The following is a 15,267-nucleotide window of genomic DNA, read 5'->3' on the forward strand; positions in this document are numbered from 1 at the left end:
CTGGATTAAGGGTAGAGGAGGCATGGGGAGTTACTGGGCAAATGTCTAGCATTGGATTAGAGACTAATTAAATACACATCCTTTATTTTCTCATCTTTTTTCTGCCTGGCCTCTCAAAACATAGATCAAGAAGACTATATGGAATATATATACACACACACACATATATATGTGGAATTCATATATATATACACACACACATATATGTGTATATATATATGCACACACATACATATGTGGAATTCATATACACACACACACACACACACACACACACATATATATTCTGCTTTGTAAACTAGTGGCTATCTCACAACACAAAAAACCCTTACCGCAATATTGTAGCTCTGTAAAGAACTGCTTAATGCTAGCAACTGTGAGGCTAGTGGAGCAATGATGAAAGAAAATTTAATTTTATATCCTGAATAAACTCTAGCTCTATCACTTGACAGTTTTGACTTTTACATGTTATAATTCTGCATAATTATTAAGGCCATATCCAACTTAGTAGAGACACATTTTCAGTTTGAAATAAAATTTAAGCAATTCAGTTTTGATTGGGTACATGTTTTCCTCTGGTTTTGCCAAGTTGAAACTCTGCTTCTTAGAAAATAAATGGAAGTCTCTGTGAAGAAAAGATTTTCCTTTTATTCGTCCATGAATCTATTTATTTATTTCACAATACTGAGTATTATAAAACCATAGACTCATGAGATAAGTAGAAATACAGTGAGTGGTTAAGAGCCTAAGCATTGGAGACAGAGAATCTTGAATTCAAGTTCTAGCTCTGCCACTTACAGCCCTTGAGACCTTGCAAAGAATTGGATATAAAGCTGGATTACAGAAACAAGATATGATTTCACTATTTAAAATAAAAGCTTTCAAGAAAAGGTATCACCAAACTGGAAAGGGTAGGAAAAATAAGTCCCCGAATATAGAGAGAAGACAGAAAGTTACTCATGATTGCTTCGCATAAGTTCATGCTTGAAGGGCTAAACCAAGTTGGTCCAACCTATGGCCTGCAGACCACATGCAGCCCAGGTTGGCTTTGAATGTGACCCAACACAAATTCGTAGAGTTTCTTAAAACATTATGAGATTTTTTTTTGGTAATTTTTGTTTTGTTTTGTTTTTAGCTCATCAGCTACTATTAATGTTAGTGTATTTTATGTGTGGCTTAAGATAATTTTTCTTACAGTGTGGTCCAGGGAAGCCAAAAGATTGCATGCTCCTTGCCTGAACCATTGCATCATACTCAGAGAAAATGCAAAATTTACCTTTTAACCATGAATAATAATATTTATGTAATTGTGATGAAGGAAATAACTGCCCAAGACTGCCGTCAGAAGAATAATTTCTTTTTTTTTTTTTGAGACGGAGTCTCGCGCTGTGTCACCCAGGCTGGAGTGCAGTGGCGCGATCTCGGCTCACTGCAAGCTCCGCCTCCCAGGTTCAGGCCATTCTCCTGCCTCAGCCTCCGAGTAGCTGGGACTACAGGCGCCCGCCACCACGCCCGGCTAGTTTTTTGTATTTTTAGTAGAGACGGGGTTTCACCGTGTTAGCCGGGATGGTCTCGATCTCCTGACCTCGTGATCCGCCCGCCTCGGCCTCCCAAAGTGCTGGGATTACAGGCTTGAGCCACCGCGCCCGGCCTCAGAAGAATAATTTCTATACATAGAAAAGGCAAATTTTAGGTTCCAAACTTCAGTGTGCTTGTTTTTGACCTTTGGAAAAAATTCTAAAATAATGATGGCATGATGGTTACTAAGAAGTCAAAGAAAAAAAAAAAAAAAAAAAAAACAGAGGCTGGTGAGGTTCAGAGAAAAGAGAATACTTATACACTATTAGTATGGGATGTAAATTAGTTCAACTATTGTGGAAAGCAGTATGGCAATTTCCCAAAGACCTAGAAACAGAACTATTTCTGTTGCTTTGTTACATTCCCAAAGACCTAGAAATAGAACTATTTGACTCAGCAATTCCATTACTGAGTATGTACCCAAAGGAAAATAAATCATTCTACCATGAAGACACGTGCACACGAATGTTCATTGCAGCACTATTCACAGTAACAAAAATATGGAATCAACCTAAATGTCCATCAATGGCAGATTGGATAAAGCAAATGGGGTACATATACACCATGGAATACTATGCATCCATAAAAAAGAATGAGATCATACCCTTTGCTGGAAGATAGATGGAGCTGGAGGCCATTATCCTTGGCAAACTAACCTAGGAATAGAAAACCAAATATCACACGTTCACACTTATAAGTGGGAACTTAATGATAAGAACACATTGGGACATACTTGAGGGTGAAGGATGGGAGGAGGGACAGGATAAGAAAAAATAACTATTGAGTTCTAAGCTTAGTACCTGAATGATGAAATAATCTGTACAACAAACCCCTGTGACATGAGTTTACTTATGTAACACACCTGCACATGTACCCGTGAACCTAAAATAAGAGTTAAAATGGCATCACTGTTTTTTTTAAATAATCAGAGAAGTAAGTACTATGAATCAGACTTGATTTGTTAAGTTTTAGCCAAACATTATCCCTACTGGAGGTATGAATTTCAAGCCCAGATTCCCTTAAAACTGGGACTTTCCTCACCACCAGGAGTGATCTTAATCTAGTATCCCATCAAACTGCCCCATGGGTCCCACATATAAGGCATGTAGCTTTATCAGGCCACCCACGTAAAAAACATCTGGAGTTACCCCATATTGAATACAGGCACCAATCAGCCTATCCATCCACCCACTGACCAAACCACTTCATTCCACTTCTCTGTGAAAGGTGAGACATGCATGATGAGTAGTGGTACCTCTACTATAACAGAATCCAGGCTGAATCCAAAAGATGCCCTGACATATGACTCTCAGCCCCATGGTAAGCTGCCAGGAGTCCCTGAACATATTGTTTTTGCTAAATGTACACTGATGTGTTTTCCCTTACTCCAGATCTCTTACACATCAGTATAAAATCCAGAAGAGGCCCTAATGGCATGACTGCCCTGCTGACTTACTTAAGACCATAGGCGACATGGTTATCTAATAAAACTGCATGGGTTTCTTATTGCAAAAAATGATCTGTGAATCAAATGAAGTCACATTGAGCAGCAAAGATTCAGGGATGTATAATTCCGAGATCCACATCTACATTTAAATACCTGCAGCTTCTAATACTTGCAATTTTCGTTTTGTTTTGTTTTGTTTTTAGCTCATCAGCTATTATTAGTGTTAGTGTATTTTATGTGTGGCCTAAGATAATTTTTCTTACCGTGTGGTCCAGAGAAGCCAAAAGATTGGATGCTCCTTGCCTGAACCATTGCATCATAATCAGAGAAAAGGCAAAATTTACCTGCAGATACTGAAAGCTATAAGATCATAAATGATGTATACATTCTTATGTGTATACTTTCTTCTTTTGAGAATGCTTTATCACAGCTGGCCTGCAGTACCTAAATAAGATTCACTTAATAATTATTACCTTGATTTTAGTCATATTGTACCTAGAAAAGTATATTTTCATCTAAAGTGGCATGACACATTTAAAAAGTGCCCCATAATTCTGTATTTATATTAAAAAGTTAAAATTTCTAGGGTACAGATAAATTCTTCTTCCTAAATGAACAGTATTATTGCTGAGTTATATGAAGGCAATTTAGTAGTGACCATGGAACTGATGATTGACTTCTAAATTCGAATCAACACACATAGAGGAATCATGCGGTACCCTCTATGTAGGATGGGAAAAGAGGGAAATAGTGAGAGAGGAAGATTACTTCTACGCAGTCAATGTTGCACTTGACCGAATAACCTACACCACAACTGTTTGTGATTGTACTGCTCTTGTTAGAAATGTAAGGTATTATTAGTAGGTAGAAGCTGAAAGAGAATAGAAATGGCTACTTTCAATTAAAATGCAACTCCATTATGTTTTCATTATATCAGACTTTCATCCAGAAGATAGGATGTCTGTGTGAAATATTGCAACTCAAGTCCAGGTTTCATGGCCAGAAGCAATTGCTTTCAAGTCCTCTACAGAAGTTTGCATTCAGCTTCTTCAACTTGCTCCCTAATTGGCTTCCTCTCTCTCTCCCTGTAATTGAAAAGTGTAAAGGAAACAACATACTCCCTTAGTTTAATAGGTTAACACCTGATGATTAAGAATTGTGTGAAAAAGAGTACAGCAAATGAATGAATGATGATAAACATGTTTCAACCTTTAGGAAAGTTCGCCACTCAATATATCTAAAATTGGTTTTTGCCAATTTCAGAATTCAGAGAGGTAATCTATTTTGTTGGTTTTAGTGAAAACTCAATTTATCGTATACAATAGTAAGTATTGTATGGTAAACTCACAGTCCTTACCAGTGTAGATCAAGAGTGTTTCTGATTATTATTTAGTACTGTGAAGGTCCTTTTCTCCTGAGAGAAATAACATCATTAGTAGCAGATATAGAAAATCTTATTTTCAAATTCTTTAATCCACTTCTCATTTTAGGGTCAGGGGAGTCCTACAAGGGAGCTGAAGACCAATGTACATAGCAAAACAAAAACAAAAACAAAAAACAACAACAAATGCCACAGTATTTCACATTAATGCTGAGCCTCTTACATTCTAAGGTTTGAAAAAGCTTACAGATTCTGGGTCTGTACTTACCCTAAAGATTGAATGCAAGATAATAAGCTTTTTCCAAGACAGTGTATGATGAATAATATCAGCATTTCTATTCATTTTCAATGTCTGCAAATGGGGTTAACCCCCTTCTTTTGTTAGTGAGTCAAAAGGGGCAAAATTAAGCATATGGGTTGAGGAAGGGGCCCTGGATGATGGTTCCAATCAAATAACCAATGACACAATTTACAGGACTCCCTTTTCTCATTGTCGATGAGTGGTGGTGGTTAAATAGGTTTTGGGGCATCACCCTACCTTTGCATTTTGGCTTTCCCTTTACTAGCTGTGTGATCATGAACAAGTTATGTATCATACTTGTCTTGTACTCTTGGGAAATTGAGTTTCTCTATGTAAAGCTATTAGATGTCAGCTTGGTACAAAGTAAGCACTCAATAAATTTTGGCCATTATTATTCTGGCTATAAAATTCTAGAATTGAGCTAGATGAGAGTTAGTAATATCTCCAACAACTTTGAGTATAAAATTCAGACTTATAGTTCATAGATTATAAAACGACTTTAAAAATAATCATTTCTTTCCTTCAACCCTACTGCTTATGAATAGGTGCAACACTTTGGTGAGAACCTCCTTTTAAACCTTAACAAAAAGCAGAGCCACTATCTTCAGAGGCCTCAGAGGCCTCTCTCTGGTGTCCCTGTGAATTTATAAAGTTAATTCTGAAGTTGTACAACTAACATTTCAAAGAATGGCTCAATTACAGAACCCAACAAACTCTTTATATGAGAATTTAATAATTAATTTGATAATTTAAGTAATTTATAAATGTGTTTGTTCACATTAATTAATGTTATTAAACAAACTTAATTTATTTATTTAATGTAATAATTTACCATTGGACCCTCTCTGCTTCATTTGGCATTGCTCGCATTCTTCTTATCTGCAGCATGCTTTTCTCATCATTTCCTCCATGGGCTTTTCCTTGCACTTCTCTTCTGCTACTATATTTTTCTTAAATGTTGATGATCCTCAGGGTTCCACTCATTACCCACAACTCATAATTGTGCACACTCTACCTGGGTGATCAGTTTCTTCATTCTGTACAATTAAACTCTTCTCAGGCCTCTGACCTGAACATTCAACAAACTACTGGACATCTGGAGCTAGAAGACACACTGATATTTCAAACTCAATGTGTCCACATTTTCTAATTTTAAATTTGAAAAATTCACTTCCCCTCTTGATGACATCATCATCCATTGAAACTAGATACCTATGAATTGCTCTTATGATTCCTCTTTCTTCCTCACACCCCACATCCAGTCAATGAACAAATCTTGCCAAATTTACCTCCAAAGTACTTTGTGGAGTCATTATTTTCCTTCTCATTCCATTTGGCTGAGGCTTTAATTCACTTGCTTAAATTCCTGAAAGGTCCTTATAGCTTGTTGTTCTGTTCTGTTCTTGTTGTCTAATCAAATCCATTACCAAAATAATATTTATAACAATCAAAACTGGCAGTCTTCCCTTTCTATTTATAACTTTTTCTTATGCAAAACATGTCAAAGTCCAGCCTCCCTGAAGAGGCCCTTGATGAGTTCTCTAGTTCATCTTTCTCTATAGTCCATATGACAAGTTTTGTCATGATAAAACCAAGGTGCCAAATTTTCCTTCGCATGGCATATATTTATCACCCCTATGTTTTATTAAATAATGTTTTCACTATCTGAAATGTATCTGTAACAGTTCCCTTCTTTCTGTGTTTTTTCTTCTGAGTAGTTGCTAAGGCTCAAAGAGAGTAACATCTTCAGCCCACCTTCCCTGAAACCCTGCCACCTGCCACATCAGGCTACGCCATTTACTGTGTGGCCTTGAACAAATTACTTAAAAAAAATAAAAACAAAAAACACTCCATTATTCAGTTTCTCTGATAGTAAAATGACAATAATAATAATAGTCTCACAGAGTGGTTGTGGGTATTAAGAGAATGGATAAAAAATGCTTACGCAGTCACTTGCATTCCAAAGCCCATAACAATTGTTGGTTTCTACCTTTGGAATCATTCTTTGTTACTACTATAGTACCCTGAATCAATACCACCGCAATTTTCATGTGACTTGACTGTGAGTTTATATCTATCTTTACTACCAATTAACTCTTTGAAGAAGGGAAGTGGCTGGGTCATAATCAGAAAATTATTGTAGGTTGAACCAATGTACATGTTCACGAATTTGCTCATCCCTAGAAATAGAAATCTTTCACATCTTCAAAACTAAGTGTATAAAAATAAATTTCAGTCATTAGGAGAATTTATTTCTTTGGTTCCTTTAATTAATTAAAGTGGTTGAGAGATTCTACAAATAGAAAATTTTACTATTGCACACTAATGATGTATGTCAGAAATAATGAAGCTCACAGAAACAAACTATACTTCTTTGCAATAATTATTTCCAAATGTTACAAGCCCATGATCCATTGTGTTATTCCCACTTGAGAGAGTTTTTAAGTAAATTAAGATGTGGTATTAATTATTTTAAACATGTTATTTGATTTTTCTGAGAAAAAAAATTCAATAAAGCAGACAATGACATATTTAATAAAATTAAGACTGGGCATGGTGGCTCATGCCTGTAATTTCAGCCCTCTGTGGGTGGCCGAGGCAGGAGGATCCTTTGAGGCCAGAAGTTGGAGTCTAGCTTGGGTAAAACAGTAGGAGTCTGTCTCAACAAAAACTTAAAAAGTTAGCCCATTCTGGTGGCACACTTGTAGTCCTAGTTACTCTGGAGGCTGTGGGAGGATGACTTGAGCTTAGAATTTTGAGGTTACAGTGAGCTGTGATTGTATCACTGCACTTCAGCCTGGCCCACAGAGTAAGACCTTGTCTCTAAAACAAACAAATAAACAAAAACAAAATTAGCAGCAGAACTTATCTAGCATCCATGTCAGGGGAGTCTTTTATTAAATGCAATAGGTATTCTATTTATTTAAATTGAAAAACCCTTTGATCACTAGGAATTTTGAATTCCAAGAGCATGAACCTACTAACATTTGAAAAAAGATAACGTTTCTTCCCTTAACACTGAGTGTCAGTAGCAGAATGGCATGGGTTGGGAAGATAAATATTTATTGAACTATTTGATCCATTGTAATTTACAAAAGATTCAGAACTTTAATCAAAGAGTGTGTAGAGGAATCTGTCTTCTACCTATCTATCCCTATCAAAGTGGACCAAAAAAGATACAATAAGAATGCTCAACTAATGGACAGAGTAAGACAGACTTGCTAGATAGATGAATTGATGGATAGATAGATGCATAGCACAAAAAGAATCATAGAGAATTTTTTTCTCCCAAAGCAATTTTTATTCAAGTTAAAACTGCAAATGTATGGCCTGTGTCCCCATGTAAGACTATAAGTTCCATAAAGGCAGACATAGGTGCTTGTTTTTGTCACTGCTATTTCCCCAATGCCTAGAATATACAATAATAGCATGTTAAGAGTTCAAGAAAGAGGAAAAACATGCAAAGTGACTCAGCAGTCAAAGACAGGTTTATTTTGGAGAATAAACCTGAGAGGGGCTTCTGGCCAATGTCAGTCAGGAGCACGCTCCCTTAAAGACTATTAGGCCCGGCGCGGTGGCTCACGCCTGTAATCCCAGCACTTTGGGAAGCCGAGGCAGGCGGATCACGAGGTTAGGAGATAGAGACCATCCTGGCTAACACAGTGAAACCCTGTCTCTATAAAAATACAAAAAATTAGCCGGGCATGGTGGCGGGCGCCTATAGTCCCAACTACTCGCGAGGCTGAAGCAGGAGAATGGCCTGAACCCCGGAGGCGGAGCTTGCACTGAACTGAGATCACGCCACTGTACTCCAGCCTGGAGGACAGAGCGAGACTCCATCCCCCCACCAAAAAGACTAAGAGTATTTAAGTATTTAAGAGTTTAGGGCGAGAGCTTATCACAGGCTTGCAATTTTTCTGTGTGGAGGAGAAGTTTATTGTGGGGTTGGAATGTCTGTGGTCAGGGGGGAGGTTATCTCGGGGCTGACATCTCTCTGGTCAGAGGGGAGGTTATCTCGGGACTGTCATGTCTCTGGTTGGGGAAGCGTTTATCTTAAAATTGGAGTGTTTCTGGTTGGAGATGTCACTTGTGGTTCACAGTCATGCTGACATTAGCCATTAGGCTGATGCCCTTTTGGTTGGATTAGGCAGTTTTTTGATCAAGGGGAACTTTAAAATCATGGTTCTTGTCCAAGATGGCGATGCTTCTGCTCTGTCAGGATGCTTAATTAATAATTAATATTTGCTAAATAAATTAATGAATCATAGATGAAAATAAACTTTCCTTCCATTTCTGAAATCAGAGACCATACTCCCTTAGCACTCATGACTGCAAGGGACCTCAGCTTCAGTCCTTGCCTTATCTTCAGAGCCCTTCTTATAAAGTTGTGAGTTTATCTCCAAACCTAATATGGGAAATCTAAAAAAAAAAAAAAAAAAAAAAATCAAAATGTATGTAGTGTGAGCCTCCAAGATTTAACTTTTACGTAAGGACAAAAGGTCCTAGAGTTCTGTTAATTTGGTAACCTTGACAAAAATCAGAGACATTTTAAGAGCTTAAAAAGCTAGGCTGACCCACCTTTAGACATCTGGTATAATTGAAGACAATTTCAACTTCCATTAAGACCTTTGTTATGTGCAGACCCTGTCAAAAAAAAAAAAATGAGATAAGCCTTATATAACTGTAAAAAGCAGCAATTCATCTGCATTCATTTTAACTTGAAACCTGCTGGTAGAAGATATGAATTAGATAATTTGACAGCATGTGTTTTGGTGGTGGTTATAGCTTATGAGAGACTTTGTAATGTTCTTTTTCCTCACTTTATATTACCAAAGGTCATATTTCCACATTCTGTATTACTAAAGATAATATCAAAAACTACATAGTTTTTGCCATTTATCAAAAAATAGTTTTCTGACACATTTTTATATAGATCTGGTTGACAGATTAAAAACAGTTCATTAGTTAAATCTGAATTTCAGAAAAAATGTTTAATTGAACCAGTTTCCCGTTTTTTTATTTTCTGTATCTGACAAATCTGTATAGATCTATATAAATACAAACTAAAAAAGTAGTTCTGTCCATCTCAATGTAAGTTTAGGAATGTAAATAAATAATTTCATTTGTAATCACCACATTGACATATTTTTGTCATTTTATATAAGATATATAATAATTGTATTCCTTCTACTGGAATTAAAATAGTAGTGCCTTGTCACCTTCAGATGTTACCTGACTAATTGCCAAACATAGATGAATTGAAGAGACTTATGATAGGCCTCCTTAAGTACATACTCAGTACATGAACACTGACATCCTTGTAGTAAGATCAACATGGGAAAAAATAACCAGCCTGTTTTTGAGTTAACAAATAGAAACAAATACCAGAGAGATCAAAACACTACACGTCTGTGTGAATAATTGTCCTCCTCCCCTCCCCCAACCTTGATATTTTTCTCTTACAATTAAATTTATTGTAAGAGAAAAAGATATGTCTGTCTGAATACACTCAGATTTCACTGAGTCAGTGAAAAGAGACTTTGACTCAGACTTTGACTATTTTCTTGTCCAAAAAAAGTGAATATAATAATACTACCAGCATTCAGAAGTTGCTGGGAGGATGAAAGAATATCACCTTTTTAGTCTGTAAACAGGTAAGCACAAAATTAATGCTATTTAGTTAGGTAACATCACTTGTGTATTTTTCTTAGGGTTTCCCTCAAGGAATTAGAATTAGCTTCTGAGATTTCAGTTATAAAATGAATACCCCATGAATCCTAGCAGGAATGTGCAAAGCACTTTGAAAGAGTGGTGGTGGTCCCCAAACCTGTGAGATGGCATACCTGAGTGTAAGCAGAGAGGCGTGTCTTTTCTTTATATAAATTTAAGTGTAAACAGAAAATAGAAGTAGTGGGGAGGGAGAGTGTTCACATAGGCATCACGTATTTTGATCTCGCTGGCATTTGTTTCTATGTTAACTCACAGATATGCTGGTTACTTCCTTCCCATGTTGGTCTTCCTACAAGGATGAAAAAGGTTGCTTACGAGGGTGGAAGCAGTTTCATTTCCATATATTTGCCTTCATTCGTGATTAACTTGAGTCTTTTGCCGAGATCTGCTGACACATCGGGTTTCAGAAGTTGCATGGCTCAGGCATACTTTTGATACATTTACCAAGATAATGAATGCCTTCATAAAGCCCCTAGACAGACCTGTTTTTTTGAGGTGGTACTGATAACTCCATGTAGCCAATAATGTAATCTTCTTCTTATTTGAATTTCTGTATACAGTCTGTGTTGGAAAAATTGTTTTAAGCCATGTAAAAAAAGTTCATGTAAATATAGTTCTATCTGGCATTGAATATGGCTTAATTAATCTCATTTACTTCTAGTTTTTAGAATATCTCAGTTCTGTCATGTGTTGGAAATTAAGGTAGGAATTGTGTTAATTTTTTAATGGACCTATTAATAATGCAGGTAGGTTTATCATTTTGTACATCTACAAATAAACCAAATAATGTCCTCATGAATGAAGCTATACTATATAAAACTTACTGCACATATGTATTCTTCCAAAGAAACTTAATCTTTTGAGAGAAAAATATGTATGTGTCTCATGAACATTGCTCCTAAGGTTAATGTAAATTTACTATACTCCAGACTTTTAAGCCTTGATTGGCAATACCCATAATGCTCCACAAAATGATAAATACTAGTTTTTAAATTTTTATTCAGTATTAACTGAAGACATGAAATGATACTCAAAATGTGTCTCAAAAATTCTTTTGTCTTTTATTATGAAACTTTAAAAAATACCAGGGAAATAGTATCTATAAATACTTATTATAAAAGTAGAATATTGGCAGGACACAGTGGCTCACGCCTGTAATCCCAGAACTTTGGGAGGCCAAGGCAGGCGGATGACGAGATCAGGAGTTCAAAACTAGTCTGGCCAACATAGTAAAACCCCGTCTCCACTAAAAATACAAAAAAATTAGCCGGGTGTGGTGGTGTGTGCTTGTAATCCCTGCTACTCGGGAGGCTGAGGCAAGAGAATTGCATGAACCTGGGAGGCGGAGGTTGCAGTGAGCCAAGATTGCGCCATTGCACTCCAGCCCCGGCAGCACTGCGAGACTCCATCTCAAAACAAACAACAACAACAAAAAACAAATAATGGTAGAATATTAATCTGGAACCTTCTAAACTTGCAGTGGTTTTGTGGTCCACCAATAAGTTTTCAATACCTCACATCACCTTTAAGCTCTGCTGATCTCTCATATAAACAGGTCTAGAGATAGTTCCAACGTAACAGATCACAAAGCTCATCTAAAACAGCAAGGATGTTGTCAAGTGCTGTGACTATGATACTTTTCCAGTTACCTTTAACCAAAAGAGCTGCCTGAATTATCTGCTGTATGATATTCTAATAAAGAGTTCTAATATGGAAGTTATAGTTCTTAAATAACTCCTTGTTGCATGTGAAAGCAACACTTGACAGTTCCAGAGCCCAAGGAGAATCCTCAGGCATAGACCCTGATGCTTGAAAGCAGGGAAGCCGAGTCAAGAGAAAAGGACCTTGCTTCAGCCTCTACTTCCATGTTCAGAAAAAGAAATACAATCACGTTACCAGCATCAGAAAGGTTGCTGGGAGGGTGAAAAGATATTACCAAAAAGATGTTTCCAAACTGTTTAGTTGGAAACAGTTAAACACAAAATTAATGTTAATTAATTCGATAACACTAATTGTGTATTTATCTTAAAAATACAGGAAACTAAACACGCGATTACTGAAATGCCAGTGATTTGATGGAATTCAAATTAACCACACTTTGAGATAAATTAGAAAGGTGTTTGGTTTTGTTGTTTTTTAAAAAATTGATATATATTCAGATGAATAAAGATTATTATAATTTATAGTTAATACTCAAGAAGTTTTTCTTTTATCCTAGAACTTTACTGCTGAGTAATATCATAAATTATCAATAATAATAATATACAATGTGAAGAAATATACTGCATGTACATTGATTTATAACATGTACCCATTATAAGCCAAAATTTTTGAGAAGTATATTTTTGAGAGACTATACATTAAAAACTGGATGAAGTTGATGTTTATATTTTATTTTTATGAAAATGAGTATAGAAATGCATTTTATTAAGTGTTTTATGTTCAAGATTTTATGTAATTCCCTTAAATATTCAACACCAGAAGGAATCAGTCTAAGATCTATATTATTCTGGTGGGATTTAGTTTTTAGTTTATTTTTATTTTCACTTATTTTTTAGAATAACAAAAAATATTTTACTCAAATATAAGATTTACAGAAGTTTCCAGACAAGCCATACAAAATGGTCACAAACTTTTTTTGAAAGGGGTCATCTATACTTGACAGCAAAGTCATAGTGTTATTATTGAGAGCTGTGATGTTTGTTTAACTTTCCCATTCTGGTTCAAACAATCAAGTTTGTCCATCTTCAGCATCTAAATAAAGTTAGACCTGGCTAGGGAACATATTCTAAAGAACTGGTTAGCTGTTTGTAACCAATGCAATTAGATCACCAAAAAAGTGGGAAAGGAGCTCATAAATTAAAATAAAACCACCTCCTCCCTCAAAAAATAAAACAAAATAAAATGAAGAACACCCATGCCCCTGCAGCTAACCTGACAACTACCTTAATTCACAGTGCTTTACACTTAAACTAGGATTGGGGAAATGAATAAAAGCAGAGAGGGGCCACTGTTTTAAACGTTTCCCAACAGTCCAGATGACACTTCTGGCCTCTGCTCATACCTTACAACAGTGAATCAGGACAAGACATAGATTTGCTAACGTGCATTTCATCACCAAATGACTGAAGAAGTCTGGGCTTTTATTCTGTAATGTTTCTAAGACTGGGCCCATTAAATGCAAACCAAAAGAAAGAAGTCTTGGCAGAACAAGAGAAGTGATGCATACTTGATGATCGGATCAATTTAAATATTATTAATGGCAGATAGCCTAGTCCCTGCTCTACCAGTTTCTATGGCTTGGGCTTCGTTGGTCTTCCACTGCTCCTCTATATAATTTGCTAATGAATCATCTGGATTGGGAGCATTTAACAAGGCCTGGATCAATAGCAGAACTGTGTGGATCTGCAGGGCTGGGGAACACTTACCTTTCAAAATATCTAAACATATTCTCCCCAACTTGTCTACATTAGGATGACAAACTTTGGTCATGAAGTGCACTTTCGGGGCTGCCATTGGGTATTCTTCTGGAAGAAATAGTTCAAGTTTGAAAGTCCTTCCCTCAAAGGGGGAATCCCAGGGGCCGGCAATGACCACATGAAAATAATGGGTGTTGCTCTCATATGGTTCTGCTTTGATGCCAGGAACTGGTTCTGCCAGCAAAGACTGGGTTTCCTTGATGATCCTGCGGGGCAGCCCAGCCATCCTGTCAGGTCCCAAGTTGGGCCTCTGGTCTCTAACTTCTAGTTTATATATCCTTGTTTTTAATGTACAAAGATATACACTTTAGTAGGAAAAAAAAAAAAAAAGGTTGTCACTGTTTAATATGCATCAATTAACGTAAGTAATCTATTTTAATGGTATTTCAGAACAACAAAGAAGAGCTCTTTCTTTAAAGCTTTAAAAATGTAATTGAAATCTGAAAACATATTCCATATAATTTACCATGAAAGGGAAGAGACACTCTAATATAGTCATATTGAATTTTTTTGTTTTGTTTATTACAATAGACATTTAGAACATGTTATCCTTAAAGTAATTTCAGTTGCTTTGCTGATTTTTCAGCTTGTCAGATTGTTTATTCCTTTTCCTTTTTGCAATAGAATGATAATGAGAATAAATTTTGTTTTGTGTGAAAATAAATTTATTTCTATAACAGTTACATTAAAGAGATAATCTGATAAATCTGAATGTTATTTTAACAGTTTGTGCTCCTGTCATACTTTGAACTGTGAATTTTATTCAACTGCCCTCTATCAGGCAAGCTTTATGAATTCCTGCATTTTGATGAAGGCATTGTAACAAAACAATAAAGTGAAGTGGAATAAACCTTTAAAAATTCCTGTGAAGATTATACTTATTTTTTATTATTTGTTATTTTCTGCCAGAATTTTGGGCAAAGAAGTTAAGACCTGTGCTTTGGATGAAATACAAATTATTATCTCCTTTAAAGCTATTTCCATTTTTCTTTTTGTAATGAAAAGCTTGTTGATATATAATTCACATAGCATGAAATTGACCATGTAAAGTGTACAATTCAGAGGTTTTTAGAATATTTATGGAGTTGTGCAACCATCATCACTATCCAATTGTATAATATTTTCATCAACCCCCAAAGGAACCTCACACCCAAGAACAGTCACTACCATTCCTCCCTACTCCCGGTTTTCTGGTAACCAGTAATCTACCTTCTGTCTCTTTCGATTTGCCTGTTCTGGAGACTTTATATAAATGGAATGATTAAATAGGTAGTCTTTTGTGACTTTCTTTTTTCCTTTATTATGTTATTCTGAAGTTAGTTCGTTTAGTAGCATGTATCAATATTTAATT

General features: G+C 36.0%; 2 protein-coding genes across 4 annotated transcripts in view; one reads left to right on the forward strand and one right to left on the reverse strand.

Annotated features, from left to right (window-relative positions):
• The window catches only part of GALNTL6 (polypeptide N-acetylgalactosaminyltransferase like 6), a 1,222,748-nt gene that overhangs the window by 547,361 nt on the left and 660,120 nt on the right, over positions 1–15,267 (forward strand). The window lies entirely within an intron of this gene.
• LOC112624629 (ubiquitin-conjugating enzyme E2 N-like) lies at positions 13,684–14,142 on the reverse strand. Its single transcript, XM_025385426.1, has one exon. The coding sequence runs from the start codon at positions 14,140–14,142 to the stop codon at positions 13,684–13,686; it is 459 nt and encodes a 152-aa protein (XP_025241211.1).

This window comes from Theropithecus gelada, chromosome 5 (genome assembly GCF_003255815.1).
Source record: "Theropithecus gelada isolate Dixy chromosome 5, Tgel_1.0, whole genome shotgun sequence".
Lineage (NCBI taxonomy): Eukaryota > Metazoa > Chordata > Mammalia > Primates > Cercopithecidae > Theropithecus > Theropithecus gelada.

Excerpts from the sequence above, each read along its gene's own strand:
- LOC112624629 (XM_025385426.1), bottom strand. The coding sequence starts at position 14,142 with ATGGCTGGGCTGCCCCGCAGGATCATCAAGGAAACCCAGTCTTTGCTG.